Source organism: Salvelinus namaycush, unplaced genomic scaffold, assembly GCF_016432855.1.
Source record: "Salvelinus namaycush isolate Seneca unplaced genomic scaffold, SaNama_1.0 Scaffold298, whole genome shotgun sequence".
Taxonomy (NCBI): domain Eukaryota; kingdom Metazoa; phylum Chordata; class Actinopteri; order Salmoniformes; family Salmonidae; genus Salvelinus; species Salvelinus namaycush.
The window spans coordinates 155,036-176,598 of record NW_024059874.1 but is presented as its reverse complement, the minus strand read 5'-3'; the positions used below and the strand labels follow the sequence as shown (position 1 = coordinate 176,598).

General features: G+C 43.1%; 2 protein-coding genes across 4 annotated transcripts; both read left to right on the top strand.

Annotated features, from left to right (window-relative positions):
• Nucleotides 1–296: 296 nt before the first annotated feature.
• On the top strand, nt 297–7,745 carry katnbl1 (katanin p80 subunit B-like 1). Of its 3 annotated transcripts, XM_038985143.1 has the most exons (9): nt 298–477; nt 1,710–1,838; nt 2,368–2,659; nt 3,041–3,156; nt 3,268–3,318; nt 3,400–3,489; nt 3,579–3,683; nt 6,755–6,848; nt 7,042–7,745. In XM_038985143.1, the coding sequence occupies exons 3-9, from the start codon at nt 2,510–2,512 to the stop codon at nt 7,072–7,074; spliced, it is 639 nt and encodes a 212-aa protein (XP_038841071.1). In that variant the 5' UTR covers nt 298–477; nt 1,710–1,838; nt 2,368–2,509; the 3' UTR covers nt 7,075–7,745. The 3 variants fall into 3 exon arrangements, with proteins under 3 accessions (XP_038841073.1, XP_038841071.1, XP_038841072.1); XM_038985145.1 differs by lacking the exon at nt 3,400–3,489 and having other exon boundaries at nt 297–477; XM_038985144.1 differs by lacking the exon at nt 298–477 and having other exon boundaries at nt 488–1,838.
• Nucleotides 7,746–8,842: 1,097 nt separating this feature from the next.
• Nucleotides 8,843–21,562, top strand: emc7b (ER membrane protein complex subunit 7b). The gene is made up of 5 exons (XM_038985148.1): nt 8,843–9,210; nt 9,798–9,917; nt 18,650–18,788; nt 20,244–20,324; nt 20,827–21,562. Exons 1-5 carry the CDS (start codon nt 8,975–8,977, stop codon nt 20,980–20,982), a joined length of 732 nt encoding a protein of 243 aa, XP_038841076.1. The 5' UTR covers nt 8,843–8,974; the 3' UTR covers nt 20,983–21,562.
• The last annotated feature ends 1 nt before the right edge of the window (nt 21,563 follows it).

Below are 21,563 nucleotides of genomic sequence, written 5' to 3'. Positions count from 1 at the left end.
CATATATCTACCTCAAATACCTAATATCCCTGCACATTGATCTGGTACTGGTACTCCCTGTATATAGCTCCATTCTTCTGTATTTTATTCCTCTTGAGTTGCTATTTTTCTTTAACTTTAAGGGCTCGTAAGCAAGCATTTGATTTGATTTATGAAGTAACATCATGTGCAAATGCCCATATATCTAACACTGGATGGCGGGCTAGGACAGACAAATATGAGACGTGATAGTTCTACGTTTTACCGCTAGGCGCCGCTAAAATGTCACTATTTTCATTGCAATATCAATCCCACGATCCTTGCAGAGTAATACAGACGCTGTATTCATTTGAGCGGTTCTGAACGTGATTTCAACTTGAAAAGCAGCTAAGTTAGCTAAACATCTATTGCAAGTTTATACTCTACAGTTGTCTTCTTACTTCTTACATAGCTAGCTACATTTCTGAGGAGAGTCAAGACATTTCGCAAAATGTGACGGTTGGTAAAATTGCTGCATTACCGAATTAGGTGCTAGATCAACTTTGTTCTAGCCATATTATTGTTGAAAATTAACATAGCTAACGTTAGCTGCCTGCCTAGTCACCCACCCTTTGCTAAGCTAGCTATTTTTAGCTATAGCAAACTAAGTTATTGGTAGTGAAAATCTTAACCAGCTAGCTAGTTAGGCAACTTGGTTACTTGTATAAAGTAAACTGACTTGGTTGTTAGTTTTGAGCTCTGCAACTCTGTTAACCTGAATAAGGTAAATGCTTTACGGGACAAGCCAGCTAACGTTAGGCCCATCATCATAGACGCTGTAACGGGTCTCATTTGCACTTTTGTAATTAGCTTCCCTGCTATTTAACTGTCCTTACTCTAGTTAACGGACGTTGCCGTTATTGACAGTCCGAAGAGATTAGTATATTGGCATTTAACTATCCAAACAGACTCGTAGTTAGCTAGTTTCACTAATTTAGAGTCTAGCTAATCTGACTGAGTTCGTAGCTCATTGTTCTAGAAAGCTAGCTCGCTAAAGTACTAACTAGCTAGTTGACGGCTCACACTGCCGCGTACTGTGGGCTGGCAAGGTTAACTTGTAACTAACAAATGTGTATTTAACTAGCTAGTTAGGTAGCTAGCTAAGATCATGTAACAATGTTTGCTGCTTTTTAAGTTAGCTTGTTAGTTTGCTTCTAGTAGTAGTAGTAGTAGCTAGATAGTTAAGTAGATTGTCTGGCCAGCATAGCCAACGCCTCGTTGTTGTTAACGCTAGTTAGCTAGCGCATTGTTGTCAGACACTTGTTTACAATGCTAGCTAGCTAAACCTGTCAGGCACAACAACAGCAGGATGTAATCCGCAATTTGAATTTAGACCAACTTGTTCCTCTGTAATTAGTTGAAACATAGTGGAGTCATAAGAGCTAGTAGTAGCACTGACTGTCATCACATAAACACAGCTTGTTTTATAAAGAGGTGTGTGACCAGGTCATGAACTCCTACAATAACAAGTACTAGTAACCGACTTACATTATCATAGCAACTCCTGCTTTGACAGATGTTTCTTGTGCATCATCTTTAACGAGGTTGTTTCAGAGAGTGAGGTGACAGTTCAGACAACTTTGGGTTAAGGAGGTTGCCTTGACAATTTGGCATGTTGTGTATGTGCACGCTAAATGCATGCCGTTTACAGTGTTGACTACATTGTTGACTAAGTCCCCCTCCCCCAATAGTGACTTACTATGGCCTCTGGAAGTCATTATGGGCAAGGCAGAGAATTCCGCCAGCTCAACCAGGGCAAACCTCATGGATTTCTCCATCACATCAGCAACCACTCTGCAGCTGACAAGAACATGAAGAAGGTGAGGGGATCTCAAGGGGGGAAGTGATTAACTTGGTACCCAATTGCATCCCGATTGTGTGCACTTGCACAATCCCTGTCTTTTAAATAAAAACATTAGATTGATGTAAGCATTGACGAGAAGGCGTTTTCACTAGTGTTAAATCTAATGCACACAAACGCCATTTTATAGTGATTATGAACCAAGAAGTGTGTACTAACCTACGTCAAATATTTTAAAGAAAACTGTAGGAGTTTTTATCTCCTATCCTTTTGTTTTAGGTGGATTTTTTAAATAAGGAAGAAATAGATAAAGACAGGTGAGTTTTTCAGGTCTAAGTGGATCCAATGCACAAGCTGCATTTCTTAGCACTGCAGTCACAGCTGCTCAGTCACTGGGAAAAATCTGACATTGAAACACCTTTTCTGACTTTTCCCAAACATTTTTCCAAACACTGCCACAGTGTCTGGTCTACTTACTCAACCAGTGTAGGTATCAATACAGCATCCTTACATTTCTTCATCTGGACTCCTCCTTCTCCCTCCACCAGATTTCCAGTGAGTCGTTGTGCACGCATCAAAGCCAAACGAGTGTCTGTGTGCAACAAGAGGAAGTTGTCGTCGCATCACAGTGTGGTGGTGAGCTCAGGCGTACGCCGCAGAGTGCCCCCCGCAGGTCGGGCTGTCTGTGACATGGCCAACAAGGAGAATGAACTGACCTGCCCAGAGAAAGTGCAGGCCATACACTACAATGACAACTGCATGTTCCCTGTGAACTCTGCTGCAGAGGTTGGCTCCAAGATGGCAGGGCCGGGATACAAGTACAGTGATTACTTCACTGAGGTGAGAGACTACCAGCCGGCCCCAATTCACTCCCTACCACATCCCATAGGCCCCCGATCCTTTGATGTTTGCAGACCTGTAGGGAGCAGTTATTGGGACGGACTACTACTTCACCTCATACTGTCCATTCCCACCATCGAACCCTTGCCCCTACGCTTTAGAGACTTGTGTAGATCTGAGAGGGTTTTAATTGTCACCATATTCCCCCATACCTTTCCAATCCTTGCACAATGAGTAGATTCAAGGGATAGATTTGTAGACCCTGTTTATTGGGAAGAAAAGTGTCACTTGCATTGTTTTCCTTGGATCGTTGAGTGTTATAGTGGATTTTATTGACATGTTCTGTATCGGCCCCTCCCTATGGGTTTCTTTCCTGACCAGCTATCGAAGGACCATGATGCAATGACACATGTGCTTTTTGGAAGAAATCTCAGATTAAATGTAGCTCTGACACTATGGCGAAGAAACGCCAGCGAACTAGTGGCATACTTGATCAGGTAGGAACACTTGACTTTTGATACATTTTCATGTATGAAGGACTTCTTATATATTTTTTTAATGATTAATCAACACATTAATGTCCAATAAACACGGTCTTTGTTCCATAGAATTGAAGACACAGGCGTTCTTCTTGACTGCCTACCAGTTATAACGAAAAGGTGAGTGTCACAGTTGATTTTAACAACATCGTGTGTGGCTGTGAGGAGTCAACTTGTGACACCCTTGTTTTGCTCCTGTAGCCTTCAAGACGAAACTCCGTGCGTATCACTGGGCTGCTGTGTAGACCTCCTGCCACAAGTCAAATCAATCCTCACCAGTGAATATGAAGAGTAAGATCAGCTGTGGAAGTGAACAACTGCTGCTGTGTCCACCTGCTGAAACCTGCATTCTGATGTATTTCTGTTTGTTCCTTCTCCAGACACTTGATTGTGGTTTTACACTGGGTTCAGTCCGTCGTTAAGAAATGGTGGCCAGAACTCTCCACAAACGGCAAACCCCTGCTGGACAGCTGCTCAGAGGACAGGTATTTATGTGTTTGTCACTCTCCTGTCTACAATGTAACAGCTGCAGTACAGCTGCTGTTCTGAGGAGATTCGCCTCTTGCTTCGTGTTGTCTTTGTTTGTTTTGCGGAAAAGTTGTCCCAACTGGTTGCCCTGGTAATGCTATCTTCATATCGGTTATTCTACCTTTTAACATTAGAAGCGTAATTGGTTATGCTTATACAGTGCCTATCGTAAGTATTCACCCCCTTGCATTTCTTAATTAACTTTTTATTGTTACAAAGTGCGATTTTAAAATGGACTTGTCATTTTTGTAAATGATCTTCACAAAATACTCTGTCGAAGATTAATGAAAAATAAATCACTAATATACCTTGATTAGATAGTCAGCATTCCAATAAAAGTATATTTGTCACCGAATAAAACAAGCCCTTAACACCATTTCTTGAACTGCATTATTGGTTAAGAAAATATTTACTAAATAAAAAAGTAACACACCAAAATAACAATAACGAAGCTATATACAGGGGGTACTGGTACCGAGTCAATGTGTGGGTGTACAGGTCAGTCAAGGAAATGTGTACATGTAGGTAAGGGTAAAGTTACTTTGCATAGATAATAAACGGTGAGTAGCAGCAGTGTAAAAACAAAGGGGGTGGGGGGTGTCAATGTAAATAGTCCAGGTGGCCATTTTGATTAATTGTTCAGCAGTCTTATGGCTTGGGGGTAGAAGCTGTTAAGGAGCCTTTTGGACCGAGACTTGGCTCTCCAGTGCCGCTTGCTGTGCGGTAGCAGAGAGAACAGTCTTTGAACATTTTTGGGGCCTTCCTCTGACACCGCCTGTTATATAGGTCCTGGATGGCAGGAAGCTTGGCCCCAGTGATGTACTGGGTCGTATGCACTACCCTCTGTAGTGCCTTACAGTCGGATGCCGAGCAGTTGCCATACCAGGCGGTGATGCTCTCGATGGTGCAGCTTTAACTTTTTGAGGATCTGGGGACCCATGCCAAATCATTCCAGTCTCCTGAGGGGGAAAATGCGTTGTCTTGCCCTCTGCGTGACTGTCTTGATGTGTTTGGACCATGATAGTTTGTTAGTGATGTGGACACCAAGGAACATTGAAACTCTCAACCCCCTTGACTACAGCCACGTATATGTGAATTGGGGCGTGTTCGGCCCTCCTTTTCCTGTAGTCCATGATCAGCTCCTTTGTTTTGCTCACGTTGAGGGAGAGGTTGTTATCCTGGCACCACACTGCCAGGTCTCTGACCTCTTCCCTATAGGCTGTCTCGTCTGTCGGTGATCAGGCCTACCGCTGTTGTGTCGTCAGCAAACTTAATGATGGTTGGAGTAGTGCTTGGCCATGCGGTCGTGGGTGAACAGGGAGTACAGGAGGGGGGCTAAGCACGCACCCCTGAGGGGCCCCTGCGCTGAGGATCAGCGTGGCAGATGTGTTGTTGCCTACCCTTACCAATTCCAGGATCCAGTTGCAGAGGGGGGTGTTTAGTCCCAGGCGCCTTAGCTTACTGATGAGCCAATTTTCATGTCTTGCCATAGATTTTCAAGCAGATTTTAGTCAAACCTGTAACGTGGCAACTCAGGAACATTCACTGTCTTGGTAAGCAACACCAGTGTAGATTTGGCTTTGTGTTGTAGGTTATTGTCCTGCTGAACGGTGAATTCCTATCCCAGTGTCTGGTGTAAAGCAGACTGAAGCAGGTTTTCCTCTAGGATTTTGCCCTTGCTTAGCACCTTCACATTTATTTTTATCCTTAACTCCCCGGTCTGGGGCCTCCCGGGTGGCGCAGTGGTCTAAGGCACTGCATCGCAGTGCTAGCTATGCCACCAGAGACTCTGGGTTCGAGCCCAGGCTCTGTCGCAGCCGGCCGCGACCGGGAGGTCCATGGGGCGACGCACAATTGGCCTAGCGTCGTCCGGGTTAGGGAGGGTTTGGCCGGTAGGGATATCCTTGTCTCATCACGCACTAGCGACTCCTGTGGCGGGTCGGGCGCAGTGCACGCTGACCAGGTTGCCAGGTATACGGCGTTTCCTCCGACACATTGGTGCGGCTGGCTTCCGGGTTGGATGCGCGCTGTGTTAAGAAGCAGTGTGGCTTGGTTGTGTTTCGGAGGACGCATGGCTCTCGACCTTCGTCTCTCCCGAGCACGTACGGGAGTTGTAGCGATGAGACAAGACGGTAACTACTAACATTTGGATACAACGAAATTGGGGAGAAAAAGGGGGTAAAAAAATTACTCCCCGGTCTTTGCCGATGTCAAGCATACCCATAGCGTGATGCAGCCCCCACCATGCTTGATTTATAAGGAGACGGTTACTCAGTGGTGTGTTGGATTTGCTCCAAACATAAGGCTTTGCATTTAGGCCAAAAAGTATATTCCTTTGCTGTATTATTTTTGCAGTATTACTTTAGTGCTTTGTTGCATACAGGAAGCATGCGTTGGAATATTTGTATTCTTCTTTTCACTCTGTCGTTTAGGTAAATATTGTGGATTTACTACAATGTTGTTTATCCATCCTCAGTTTTCTCACATCACAGCCATTAAACTCTGTAGCTGTTTTAAAATCACCAATGGCCTCATGGTGACATCCCAGAGCAGTTTCCTTCCTGTCCTGCAGCTCAGTTCAGAAGGTTACTGTATCTTTTGATGTCTGGCTAGTTTAATACACCCATCTACCAATCCCTGCCCTTCTTTATGAGGCTTTCCAAAAAGCTCCCTGTTCTTTGTAATTGAATCTGTGCTTGAAATTCAGTGCTTCAAATTCAATACTTGACTGAGGGACCATATGTATGTATTTGGGACAGAGAAAGGGATAGTCATTTAAAAATCATGTTTTAGTCCATTTAAGTCCATAGAACTTATGTTACTTGTTAAGCCACATTTTACTCCTGAAGTAATTAAGGCTTACCTAAACAAAGGGGGTGAATACTTATGCAACGACTATATTTTAGTTATATATTTTTACATTCAATAAAAATTAAATATCTCTTTACACTGACATGCTCTATTTTGTGTAGATGGATGCCTAAAAGGGGGTGAAAACGTATAATACCCACTGTTTGTCTGTTTGCAGGAACCTCCAAGTCATGAAGCAGCAGCTGAAGGAGTTCTGGGTGGAGGGACCCCAGTTAAGTTTAGTTCCAGGAACTACAGGAGAGATGGCAAAGGTAAGGTGTCATTGCTACACTTAATGTTATTGATCAATGAGGTGAACAGAGGTGTGTGTGTGTGTGTATATATATATATTAGTTGAACATTTCACCTGCAAAGTCAAACTTCTCACCTCCTTTGTTAATTTCAGGCGATTGAGTCTAGATTGACTTCTCTCACTTGTCTCCTCTCTCAATTCTCTCTCACCAGGCCATTGAGTCTTACTTATCACAACTCCATTGACCAATCAATCAATGTAGCACTGAGGAAGCGACCACTACTGCCGGATATAGCTGTTTGAACATTACCTGGAGACTAAAGACAAGACCATGGTCCACACATACAGGAACCCTGTTCTATTCTATGTGGATTGATGAACTGAGCGATTCAGACTGAGCAACTCCCACAGTCAATCGCAACTAGAGAGACACTTACAATGGAGGAAGGAACCTTTTTCTTTCTGGAAGAAAAAACCTGAAATGACTGCTTCACATTGAAGTGGATCGGTGTCTTGCGAAGGGGCAATATTTCAATCGACCTCCCTGAGACTGGGTCGAAAAGGCACCCTATTTCCTCTATAGTGCACTACTTTTGAACGGAATAGGACGCCATTTTGGATGCACACTGAGACTGGGTCTGGGCTGCTCTGTGAAGTGCCAAGCTCTGTTGCACCACCACAGCACTCTTCACCATGTTGTGCAAATCATGGATATAACTTAATGAATTCCCCTTCCTGGTTTCAGTTCTTATTTCTTCCCTCATGTCCCAAATCAAGAACTTGAAACTACTGCAGTCTTAAGTTATGAGAGCTTTTCCTGTTGTAGTTTTTTTTTTTTTTCATGAATGTTTGAATGTAAAAGTGTAAATACAGTGATTTATTTTAATAATCTTTAAAATAAATTAGCAAAAATCTGTCTTGAATGATTTCTTTCTCAAAAGATAGTGGCCACTTAAACTTGATATTCTTCTGTTATGCCCATGGTGATATGAGACAATATTTGACAACAAATGCAAAATGTTTCTGAGAGCAGCTATTGCTTGGAAAAGAAAGACTCACTGCACTCGTTTTATGATAACATCTAGCTTCTGTTTGTGCAAAGACCTAAATGAGGAAAGATGTCCATCTGAATCTTGCCAGTGGTGTGAAGTACTTAAGTAAAAATATTTGAAAGTACTACTTAAGTAGTTATTTGGGCAATCTGTACTTTTTATATTTGACAACTTTTACTTCACTACATTCCTAAAGAAAATAATGTACTTTTTACTCAATACATTTTCCCTGACACCCAAAAGTACTCGTTACATTTTGAATGCTTAGCAGGACAGAAATGGTCTAATACACACACTTAAAGAGACAATCCTTGGTCATCCCTACTGCTTCTGATCTGGTGGACTGACTAAACACAAATGCTTTGTTTGTAAATTATGTCTGAGTGTTGGGAATGTGCCCCTTGCTATCCGTAAATTTAAAAAAAAAAAAAAAAACGTGCTGTCTGATTTGCTTAATATAAGGAATTAGAAATGATTTTATACTTTTGAAACATAAGTATATTTTAGCAATTACATTTACTTTTGATAATTAAGTATATTTAAAACCAAATACTTTTAGACTTTTACTCAAGTATTATTTTATTGGGTGACTTTTACTTGAGTCATTTCAATTACGGTATCTTTACTTTTACTCAAGTATGACAATTGAGTACTTTTTCCACCGCTGAATCTTGCTATACTGTCAGTGTCACTGCCATCCTTAAAACGTTTGTACCTGGAAGAAAATGCGCTGAGGCTTCTAATTTTGTCATTAAACTACATAGAATAATGGGACAATGGCTTTGAAATGGAGGGGAAAAAACTAGCTCGTAAATGCCCATTATCATTTGTTTTCGTTCCACACATGAGATGTTTTTACTATCGACAGATCTCAGTTTACACACCGGAGTATGTTTACACAGGGATCGTGCGTATTTTCTTGAGTGTCAATAAAGTTTTTTGAAAATGTAATTGACGTCAGCATGTCCCCAAAGCAGAGGCAAGACAGCGGATGCAAAACATTTACCTGTTCATCGGATACATGATTTCAGCGAATCTATTATAGTTATTTACGAATAGGAAACGTACCGTTGTTGAACTACTGCAAGCAAACATGTGGCTGAATGTTAGGCTATCAGAAGTATGCCTTTTTCTACAGGCTATGTTTATTTTAGCGTGCTGTTTCAGTGATATGGAATCGGGGCCTATCGCGACGAGTGGCTCTGTTCAACCAAATGGAGATCGTTTCAAAATCGAGGGTCGGGCAATCGTTCCAGGGGTGAAAACTCAAGACTGGATTTCGTCAGCCCGAGTCACGGTAGAGGGAGAAGAGTATATAGGCTTCTTTAGGTAATACTTTAGCATTGGACGACGAAAAACAGCTCGTAGTTACAGCGGTAGGATTGTTGTGCTAACTTAGGGCTAATGCTAACCGGGGCCCTGTGCTCACGCTAGTGGCTATCCTCGTTTGCTGTAAGGCAAATTTTTAGTTGACAGCTAGCTAACCTTATCGGTGTTATCATCGCAGTCTATGGTTTAAACAAATGACTGATGATTGAGAGAGAGCTAATTGAGACTGCTTAGTGTCCAGCGTTTCCATTTTGGGTAACGTAGTTAGCTGGTTAACTAATTATTCAGAATTTCGGACATGCATAAAGATGGCGGCCTCCATCTTTCAAATGCCTAATTTTGCTATGTTCGCCGTATTATACAGTGTTCGCCATTGAATTCCTCCATCTTGACTTTATGCACCTTGGCCATTGACAGAAGCTCTACACCATTTGTTGTTATATTATCCTCCCCTATCCTCGCCAAGGGCCCCAACACCTGTTATGAACCGATTTAGCTCATTATAATACTAGATCAAACTGAACTTGGCTACTGTATGATGTTTATTGATGCCTTTGAAATCCCTGACTTACTCTGTCTCTCTGCAGAACTGATGGAAGTTTTGTCGTTAATGATGTTCCTTCGGGATCCTACGTTGTGGAAGTGATCTCACCTGGATACAAATTTGAAGCAGTCCGTGTGGACATCACGTCTAAGGGGAAAATGAGGTACAGTTACGCTTCGAACACACCGACTGCGTCATTGCGTTTCGATACACCAGAAGTACATTCATTTCCAATGGAACGCTGCATTTGCCTTGCAGCATTGCGTTGCAGAGGCAGTTGCAGTGCGTTCTGTGTGGTGCATACGTTCGATAAATCGAACGTATGCATCAAATTGTATGAGTGGACTTGACAGAAAGTAGCAAAATATGAATGTAGATTTTTTTTTGCACACATTCAGTAAAAATTTGGGATTACATAAAAACAGTTTGATTGCATAATTTCTTTAAATTTTTTATTTATTTATTTGCCAAGTATATTATTTATTCGATGACATCCTCAAATTAATTGTGAGAGCCTATAATATAATTTCCCTCAAATGCAGTTTTGGAGCGAAATGCAATAATAAATAGTCAAGATAGGCAGAGTAGGCTCTTTCAACAATGAGACCAACGTTGAGGAAGGTGGTCTTGATCGCGCTGTTGGGCCGGGACCAGCCCCGCCGAAAGCTAGCTAACGCTAACTAGCCACATCTAGCACAAGCTCACTACTAAACTGACCTGGCAATCCTACTATCGTGGACACTTGTCTCCAAGCAGCATATTTTGTGTTTATGTCCCTGTAGCTGTCAGCAGTTGTGTCAAAAAGACACGGTTTTGAGGATACTGCGAAAATGATTCTCTCCTCCATGTGTCCAACCGCATGCGACCATTTGCAAAAGGTACCTGCATCAGTATAGTTGCCTAGCTGCGCAAAATGTTATGCAGCAGTGATGCAATGACGCAGTCGGTGTGTTCGAAGCGTTAGGGCTGTGTCTGTCTTGAAAGTTTCTCAGTCAGTAACTGTCATGCAAATAACTGCTGGGCTCTGGTAATTGACCGTTAATTAACATGGAACAAGTTTAGCATAGCCTAAAAAGCCACTGATTTGGACCTTTTGGAACATCTACATTTTAAAAGGTCTAATACAACCATTTAATATAGCATGCACATCACAATACATCCATTATTTATTTTAGGCAGGTCTAAAGAAACGATATGATATTCAGAAAATGTAGCCTATTTCAGAAGAACAGAATAGCATATGCCGAGTCGTCCTTATGTCAGGCCCTGATCTGGCTATGCCATACAGTATGGCTGTGGGCTAATCTAGTTCATTTAGCAGACAAGATTCGCTTATATACTGAACCAAAATATAAACGTAACATGCAACAATTTCAAAGATTTTACTGAGTTACAGTTCATATAAGGAAATCGGGCAATTGAATTAAATACATTAGGCCCTAATCTATGGATTTCACAGGACTGGGAATACACATATGCATCTGTTGGTCACAGATACCTTTTTTTAATGTAGGGGTGTGGATCAGAAAACCAGTCAGTATCCGGTGTGACCACCATTTGCCTTATGCAGCGTGACACATCTCCTTTGCATGAAGTTGATCAGTCTGTTGGTTGTGGGCTGTGGAATGTTGATCCACTCCTTCAATGACTGAGAAGTCACTGGATATTGGCAATATCTGGAACACTGTCATACACGTCGATCCAGAGTGTTCCAAACATGTTGACACGGTGACATGTCTGGTGAGTTTGCAGGCCATGGAAGAACTGGGACATTTTCAGCTTCCAGGAATTGTGTGCAGATCCTTGAGACATGGGGCTGTGCATTATCATGCTGAAACATGAGGTGATGGCAGCAGATGAATGGCACGACAATGGCCCTCAGGATCTCGTCGCGGTATCTCTGTGCATTCAAATGGCCATCGATAAAATGCAATTGTGTTAGTTGTCCTTAGCTTATGCCTGCCCACACCATAACCCCACTGCCACCATGGGGCACTCTGTTCTCAATGCTGACATCAGCAAACTTCTCTCCCACACAACAACATCACACTGTCTGCCATCTGTCCGGTACAGTTGAAACCGGGATTCACCTGTGAACAGCACATTTCTCCAGAGTGCCAGTGGCCATTGAAGGTGAGCATTTGACCACTGAAGTCGGTTACGACGCCGAATTGCAGTCAGGTCAAGACCCTGGTGAGGATGGCGAGCATGCAGATGAGCATCACTGAGAAGGTTTCTGACAGTTTGTGCAGAAGTTGTTTAATCCTACAGTTTCATCAACTGTCCTGATGGCTAGTCTCAGATGATCCCAAAGGTGAAGAAGCCAGATGTGGAGGTCTTGGGCTGGTGTTGTGTTGTGAGGCTCGTTGGATAGTATGAAGAATACAATTGTACGTAGCTGAATAAAATAGAGGATATTTGTCCCAAATGATTTCAGAGGGAGTGCGCACATGCACCTATTCTTGAGCTGGTAACAAAGTGATCGTGGGAAGAGATGTTTGATGTACCCATTCCATGGCACATGGTTTATGAATTGATACGCAAAACAACGCCGGATTCAAAACTTCAAATTTTTAAATTACTATACAAAATTCTTGCAACCAATAGAATGTTATAAATATGGGGGATACAATCTTCTCAGCTCTGCAGATTCTGCTGTGAGGAGGCAGAGTCATTAGATCATTTATTTTGGTATTATCCATATGTAGCTCGTTTTTGGTCACAGGTCCAGGAATGGCTGAAGAATTGCAACATTTGCCTAGAACTAACTGCAGATAGCAATACTGGGTGATTTGAAAAGCCATAGTCAATCAATCAATAATATAATAAATATTTTAGCAGACATTTTTATTTTTAATTTACAATCTGTAGAAGCTATGAGAATAGAAAGGTTCAATACTTTTGTGAAGCGTCATTGCACAGTTGAAAAATATATGGCAAATAGAAATCCAAAATGGATGATGATGGGAGGTGTTGAATGGAGCTGAAGGGTGGGACTAATATGATAACCAATGTAAAACATACAGGGTCTGTAAAAGGTACATTCGTGGCTAAAAGTTTTGAGAATGACACAAATATACATTTTCACAAAGTGCTGCCTCAGTTTGTATGATGGCAATTTGCATATACTCCAGAATGTTATGAAGAGCGATCAGATGAATTGCAATTAATTGCAAAGTCCTTCTTTGCCATGCAAATGAACTGAATCCCCCAAAAACATTTCCACTGCATTTCAGCCCTGCCACAAAAGGACCAGCTGACATGTCAGTGATTCTCTTGTTGACACAGGTGTGAGTGTTGATGAGGACAAGGCTGGAGATCACTCTGTCATGCTGATTGAGTTCGAATAACAGACTGGAAGCTTCAAAAGGAGGATGTTGCTTGGATCATTGTTCTTCCTCTGTCAATCATGGTTACTTGCAAGGAAACACGTACCATCATCATTGCTTTGCACAAAAAGGGCTTCACAGGCAAAGATATTGCTGCCAGTAAGATTGCACCTAAATCAACCATTTATCGGATCATCAAGAACTTCAAGGAGAGCGGTTCAATTGTTGTGAAGAAGGCTTCAGGGCGCCCAAGAAAGTCCAGCAAGCGCCAGGACCGTCTCCTAAAGTTGATTCAGCTGCGGGATCGGGGCACCACCAGTACAGAGCTAGCTCAGAAATGGCAGCTGGCAGGTGTTAGTGCATCTGCGCGCACAGTGAGGCAAAGACTTTTGGAGGATGGCCTGGTGTCAAGAAGTGCAGCAAAGAAGCCACTTCTCTCCAGGAAAAACATCAGGGACAGACTGATATTCTGCAAAAGGTACAGGGATTGGACTGCTGAGGACTGGGGTAAAGTCATTCTCTCTGATGAATCCCCTGTCCGATTGTTTGTGGCATCCGGAAAAAAGCTTGTCCGGAGAAGACAAGGTGAGCGCTACCATCAGTACTGTGTCATGCCAACAGTAAAGCATCCTGAGACCATTCATGTGTGGGGTTGCTTCTCAGCCAAGGGAGTTGGCACACTCACAATTTTGCCTAAGAATACAGCTATGAATATAGAGAGCAACTTCTCCCAACCATCCAGGAACAGTTTGACGAACAATGACTTTTCCAGCATGATGGAGCACCTTGCCATGAGGCAAAAGTGATAACTAAGTGGCTCGGGAACAAAACATCGATATCTTGGGTCCATGGCCAGGAAACTCCCCAGACCTTAATCCCATTGAGAATTTGTGGTCAATCCTCAAGAGGCGGGTGGACAAACAAAACCCCACAAATTCTAACAAACTCCAAGCATTCATTATGCAAGAATGGACTGCCGTCAGTCAGGATGTGGCCCAGAAGTTAATTGACAGCATGCCAGGGCGGATTGCAGGGTGGAGGTCTGTAAAAAGAATGGTCAACACTGCAAATATTGACTCTTTGCATCATCTTCACGTAATTGTCAATAAAAGCCTTTGACACTTATGAAATGCTTGTAATAATACTTTAGTATTCCATAGTAACATCTGACAAAAATATCTAAAGACACTGAAGCAGCAAACTGTGGAAATTCTCAAAACTTTTGGCCACGGCTGTATATAGGTTCAGAACTTTTGTGAAATAGCACAGTTACAAATAGAAATCGAAGTGGGTGGACATCAGAAATAGAGGAAGGACTAAAAACAAATGAAATATAACTATTGTAAAATAGATTGTCTGTAAAATGTGTATAGGATATATAAACTGAAGGTCGAAGCCTAAGTGTTTGTTGGTTTTCTCCAATTGGGGCAAGGGTGGTAGGGTTTGTGGGGAATAATAAAGGTATATTCTAAAAAATAGTATGTCTATATATGTATCTGTATGTATTTATGTGTATATATATGCATGCGTGTATGGATATATATATATATATTTATATTTACCCAAAAAATATATGGGGGATTGGAAATGATGCAGACAATTACACTGATGGAAGCAACATTCTTTCCGCAATATTAAGCCGATCCACCCCTTTAAAAAAAACACACAAAAAACCAAAGTGATAATTTCAAACACGTCGTCCTATATGCATAATTTAGTTATTTATTCAACTTTAGTTGTGATTCAAACCTTAGGCTATGTGTTTAGATTTTTAATTCATTCTAAGACTGCATGATTCGAATCTAATGATTTAAAAAGTTACTGGCTGCATACACTTCATCAGTCTCTCATTCACAATTTGACAAGCACTTGATCATATTCTCACCCATCAAACTAATCTTAATTTAATCTGGGTTTTAGCATATACCCTACTAATATTTTTTTAAATCATAAATAACTCTACACAAGTCATCCGTAGCCTGCACTCGAATAGCAAATGTAAGAAGCACTTCCAGCTATTACATGTTTAATATGCGTAGGTTGGCTACACTGGTTCTAAAGTGAAGTAAAGTGCTTATCAAAACATATAGGCCTCTGGGCTAAATGGTGCATGCGACTATGAATTGAAAGAGTCACAAAAAATGCATAAGCTGTTTATTGCCTTGGACTGCACACGCTGGGCATCATTCACAAGTGATGGTATTCTCACCCATCAGACTTTTCTCAATAATCTTGTCTTTACATATGCTAAATGGGTGCAGTTGGTAGATGTTTAGTGCAGGGTGTTGGTCAACCGAAAGTCGTCTGTTCTTTCGACCAATCGACATTTTTAAGGGTGTATTTTATACATATATAGACACACCCTATGTGTTTTAATAAAGTCCACTATATGCATTGAGCTTGTCTGACACTTAAAGCTTACGGTTTGATGAAATAAGACCAATGCCTCAAGAGGGTGCCAGAGATCTAGATAACCAGAAGGGGGAAAAAAACATCCTGACCCAACTATTCACCTCCCGCTCCTGCTGGCTTTCGCAGATTTTACCATTACTTTCCTGAAGTTGCCGGTAATAGGTTAAACAAGCAGTCGGTGACCTTTCTCATGTGGAATGGCAATTTATCTTACCATTTCTACCGATCTGCATGCCAGTTATGGTTTTCATATTTACATTTAACATTTACATTTAAGTCATTTAGCAGACGCTCTTATCCAGAGCGACTTACAAATTGGTGCATTCACCTTTATGATATCCAGTGGAACAACCACTTTACAATAGTGCATCTAAATCTTTTAAGGGGGGGGGGGAGGTTAGAAGGATTACTTTATCCTATCCTAGGTATTCCTTGAAGAGGTGGGGTTTCAGGTGTCTCCGGAAGGTGGTGATTGACTCCGCTGACCTGGCGTCGTGAGGGAGTTTGTTCCACCATTGGGGTGCCAGAGCAGCGAACAGTTTTGACTGGGCTGAGCGGGAACTGTACTTCCTCAGAGGTAGGGAGGCGAGCAGGCCAGAGGTGGATGAACGCAGTGCCCTTGTTTGGGTGTAGGGCCTGATCAGAGCCTGAAGGTACGGAGGTGCCGTTCCCCTCACAGCTCCGTAGGCAAGCACCATGGTCTTGTAGCGGATGCGAGCTTCAACTGGAAGCCAGTGGAGAGAGCGGAGGAGCGGGGTGACGTGAGAGAACTTGGGAAGGTTGAACACCAGACGGGCTGCGGCGTTCTGGATGAGTTGTAGGGGTTTAATGGCACAGGCAGGGAGCCCAGCCAACAGCGAGTTGCAGTAATCCAGACGGGAGATGACAAGTGCCTGGATTAGGACCTGCGCCGCTTCCTGTGTGAGGCAGGGTCGTACTCTGCGAATGTTGTAGAGCATGAACCTACAGGAACGGGTCACCGCCTTGATGTTGGTTGAGAACGACAGGGTGTTGTCCAGGATCACGCCAAGGTTCTTAGCACTCTGGGAGGAGGACACAATGGAGTTGTCAACCGTGATGGCGAGATCATGGAACGGGCAGTCCTTCCCCGGGAGGAAGAGCAGCTCCGTCTTGCCGAGGTTCAGCTTGAGGTGGTGATCCGTCATCCACACTGATATGTCTGCCAGACATGCAGAGATGCGATTCGCCACCTGGTTATCAGAGGGGGGAAAGGAGAAGATTAATTGTGTGTCGTCTGCATAGCAATGATAGGAGAGACCATGTGAGGATATGACAGAGCCAAGTGACTTGGTGTATAGCGAGAATAGGAGAGGGCCTAGAACAGAGCCCTGGGGGACACCAGTGGTGAGAGCACGTGGTGCGGAGACAGATTCTCGCCACGCCACCTGGTAGGAGCGACCTGTCAGGTAGGACGCAATCCAAGCGTGGGCCGCGCCGGAGATGCCCAGCTCGGAGAGGGTGGAGAGGAGGATCTGATGGTTCACAGTATCAAAGGCAGCCGATAGGTCTAGAAGGATGAGAGCAGAGGAGAGAGTTAGCTTTAGCAGTGCGGAGCGCCTCCGTGACACAGAGAAGAGCAGTCTCAGTTGAATGACTAGTCTTGAAACCTGACTGATTTGGATCAAGAAGGTCATTCTGAGAGAGATAGCAGGAGAGCTGGCCAAGGACGGCACGTTCAAGAGTTTTGGAGAGAATGCACATTTTGCACATCATATGCACATTTTTGTGAAAGTTGAATCATTTCTTCATATCTCCAAAATCATTGTCATGTGGTTAATCAGCTTCTGTCCAAATTTAAATGAAATAGATACAAACCTAAGAAGTAACTTATATTGCCAATTATGTATAAATATGCTACATAAAGCCAACAAATAAAAACATTGCAGCCTGCAGGTAGAAAATATCCAGATTTTTTATTTTTTTAATAGACATCCTGTAAATCACATTGGCTACACATGGCCTGTCCGCAATGAATTTGAAACATTGTATCAACTTTTAACTTGAGTTTGGCCCAACGCTTGCTCTAGCGGAGTTTCACGCGGCAGTGAGTTTGGGACAGACAGCTGTAGACTATTTGCTCAAGGCATAAGAAGCAGTGCTTGACTTGGGCAGGACCTCACCAGAGCTGAGTACCTCTTCTCAAAATCTACTGCTTGAGCTCCTGTTCCTCTTTATAGAATAGTAGCTCAAAAGTATTGTGAAGCTCCTGCACCTAAATATAAAGCTGTACCAGCACCCAAAATGAGTACAGGAACTCATTTCAGTCCAAGTCATGCACTGATAAGAAGTAATCAGGTAGGCCTATTTTATGACTTTTCCACTTGATCAGAGCATAATATTTTTCCCTTTCACGCTGAGTGGTTATCGAAGAGAGAGAGCTGGAAAGATGTTTTAAATACATTGAGGAACTATTGTAATTCTCAATGGATGTAAAAACAGACTTTGTTTGCTTGTTGTTTGAGGTGAAGAGAACATTACTTTGAGAAGCCTCCCATTACTGCTCAACCCCAAAAAAAACTTGCTCGACCAACAGCCTAACAATCGACCAGTCGACTAATTGGGGTCAGCTCTAGTTCGTCGTTTTGTGCAGGGTATGAGGGTTGTTGAGGGAGGCAAACAAAACTGTGTTTTGTCCAAATACTTTTGTCCACGATTTCCCAGTGAAAGTGCCTCAGTGTGAGTCTAGTGTTATTCTGAGTCCGGGAGAAGGGCCCTTGATGTCTAGTGTTATTCTGAAGCCGGGAGAAGGGCCCTTGATGTCTAGTGTTATTCTGAGTCCGGGAGAAGGGCCCTTGATGTCTAGCATCAGTGTGAGTCTAGTGTTATTCTGAGTCCGGGAGAAGGGCCCTTGATGTCTAGTGTTATTCTGAGTCCGGGAGAAGGGCCCTTGATGTCTAGTGTTATTCTGAGTCCGGGAGAAGGGCCCTTGATGTCTAGTGTTATTCTGAGTCCGGGAGAAGGGCCCTTGATGTCTAGTGTTATTCTGAGTACGGGAGAAGGGCCCTTGATGTCTAGTGTTATTCTGTGTCTGGGAGAAGGGCTCTTGATGTCTAGCCTCTTTGCCAGGCTCATAGCTAGTGTACATGGCAGGGAAGGAGACGAATTGATGTCTAAGCGGTGGTTGACTTCACAGGGCCCGCCTGGTGAACTTCATCAAGACGTCCGAGGTGATCCGCCAGCCGTACCCGCTCCAGCTGAGGTCTTCTGGGCCACACACCTACTTCATGAAGAGAGAGACCTGGGGGTGGACTGACTTCCTCATGAATCCCATGGTGAGATGATCAGATGTGAATGACACACAGAACAGCGTTTACTGTGTTCCTTGGCGCTTGTACTGTAGGAGGTTCATGCTGTGTCGTCCAATGCTGAGTAAAGTGAAGGTGCAGTTTTGTGATTGGTTGAGAGTCCAACTCTGCTAGTGGTTATAGTATTACTGTTTTGCAATTGCTTTACTGTCCCATGCATGCACCCAAACGTGTCACAACGCTCCTTCAGTATCCATGGCACCCTAACAGGTGACATTTGAATAGGGCCTTTTTGCATGTAATTTGCATGATGTTATGTACTAGTGAGTAATAGACACACAGAGGTCCCCTCGCAAGTATCAGAAAAAACAATAGAAGCTGGTCCTTCCTCTGCTGATTAATACATGTCTCTATTTCCCCAGGTCACGATGCTGGTCCTTCCTCTACTGATTAATACATGTCTCTATTTCCCCAGGTCACGATGCTGGTCCTTCCTCTGCTGATTAATACATGTCTCTATTTCCCCAGGTCACGATGCTGGTCCTTCCTCTACTGATTAATACATGTCTCTATTTCCCCAGGTCACGATGCTGGTCCTTCCTCTACTGATTAATACATGTCTCTATTTCCCCAGGTCACGATGATGGTCCTTCCTCTGCTGATTAATACATGTCTCTATTTCCCCAGGTCATGATGATGGTCCTTCCTCTGCTGATTAATACATGTCTCTATTTCCCCAGGTCACGATGATGGTCCTTCCTCTGCTGATTAATACATGTCTCTATTTCCCCAGGTCACGATGCTGGTCCTTCCTCTGCTGATTAATACATGTCTCTCTTTCCCCAGGTCACGATGCTGGTCCTTCCTCTGCTGATTAATACATGTCTCTATTTCCCCAGGTCACGATGCTGGTCCTTCCTCTGCTGATTAATACATGTCTCTATTTCCCCAGGTCACGATGCTGGTCCTTCCTCTGCTGATTAATACATGTCTCTATTTCCCCAGGTCATGATGCTGGTCCTTCCTCTGCTGATTAATACATGCCTCTATTTCCCCAGGTCACGATGCTGGTCCTTCCTCTGCTGATTAATACATGTCTCTATTTCCCCAGGTCACGATGCTGGTCCTTCCTCTGCTGATTAATACATGTCTCTATTTCCCCAGGTCACGATGCTGGTCCTTCCTCTGCTGATTAATACATGTCTCTATTTCCCCAGGTCATGATGCTGGTCCTTCCTCTGCTGATTAATACATGTCTCTATTTCCCTAGGTCATGATGATGGTCCTTCCTCTGCTGATTAATACATGTCTCTATTTCCCCAGGTCACGATGCTGGTCCTTCCTCTACTGATTAATACATGTCTCTATTTCCCCAGGTCACGATGATGGTCCTTCCTCTGCTGATTAATACATGTCTCTATTTCCCCAGGTCACGATGCTGGTCCTTCCTCTGCTGATTAATACATGTCTCTATTTCCCCAGGTCATGATGATGGTCCTTCCTCTGCTGATTATCGTCTTGCTACCTAAGGTTGTCAATACCAACGACCCTGAGATGAGGAAGGTAAATACCCTGGTACTTCTCTAGGCTGTAGTAGTGAAATAGGTAGCCTCTGTCACAAGTAATGAAATGATATATGGAATTTCAGCTGATGGACGTGTTACATACATTCTTTGTTACATTTCCTAGCCTCTCTCCCCCTTACAAGAGGTTTATTTTGTATTTATTTTGGCAAGTCAGTTAAGAACAAATTCTTATTTACAATGATGGCCAAACCCGGACGACAATGGGCCAATTGTGCGCCGCCCATTGGGACTCCAAATCACGGCCGGTTGTGATACAGCCTGGAATCAATCCAGGGTCTGTAGTGACGCTTCTAGCACTGAGATGCAGTGCCTTAGACCGCTGTGCCACTCGGGAGCCCCAAATGGTTTATTGCTTACGTCGATATATAGCCTAGCACTTGACAGTAAGGGGGAACTTACCTCATTCACCACCAATGTGAAGAACGTCTTACCTGTGTGATACTAATCATGTGTATTTATTCGTTCCTCTCTCTTCCCAGGAAATGGAGCAGTCGATGAACATGCTGAACCCCAACCCTGAGCTACCTGACGTGTCTGAGTTCATGACCAAGCTGTTCTCCGGCTCCAAGAGCTCCAGCAGCAAGGCTGTAGGTGGTAGCAAGGCTAGTGGCCGCCCAGCAGTCAAGAGGAGGTAGTACCAGAACATTACATGTACCCCGGGCCCACCCCGGGCCTGAGGAACCGCTGTAACTGGTCATGCCATGGAAATTATAATACAATTTTTAAAAAGAGCTTTTTCATTCGTCTGTACAATTGTTTTTGAGCAAGGGTTTTCCCTCGTCTGAAATACAAGTCTGTAAGTGAAATGACTGAGGATATCACAAGGTTTGAGATGGATGTTTATTTGATTTTTTTGCACTGGTAACTTCAACTCGATATAAAAGAAAGATTTTACTCTTCATTTGATGTTTTGCGTTGTACCTGTGAGTGACTTTATGCCTGCTTGGTCCCTTCATTATACTCCTTATCGTTTAACCCTCGTCTCCTTGGGTAAATGGGATGATAAGTCTCTAACAACCCTCGTGTGCGTGTGTACTACCTTAGTCTTATGTCAATTCTGATTTTTCCACTACTTGAATGAGAGCTTATATCAAATTGTCAGAGATGTTCTTCTTATTCTGAGTTAGGGCCGAGGTAATATGACTGTGAATGGATTGCATTTTAATTATTAAACAGACTTATTTAAATACCAATGTAAAATAAAATGTAGATGGTG

Coding starts and splice junctions, on each gene's coding strand:
- katnbl1 (XM_038985143.1), top strand. CDS start 2,510: ATGGCCAACAAGGAGAATGAACTGACCTGCCCAGAGAAAGTGCAGGCC. Junction 3,319..3,399: donor CTACCAGTTATAACGAAAAG/GTGAGTGTCACA, acceptor TTGCTCCTGTAG/CCTTCAAGACGAAACTCCGT. Junction 3,490..3,578: donor CTCACCAGTGAATATGAAGA/GTAAGATCAGCT, acceptor TTCCTTCTCCAG/ACACTTGATTGTGGTTTTAC.
- emc7b (XM_038985148.1), top strand. CDS start 8,975: ATGTGGCTGAATGTTAGGCTATCAGAAGTATGCCTTTTTCTACAGGCT. Junction 9,918..18,649: donor ACGTCTAAGGGGAAAATGAG/GTACAGTTACGC, acceptor TTGACTTCACAG/GGCCCGCCTGGTGAACTTCA. Junction 18,789..20,243: donor ACTTCCTCATGAATCCCATG/GTGAGATGATCA, acceptor CTATTTCCCCAG/GTCATGATGATGGTCCTTCC.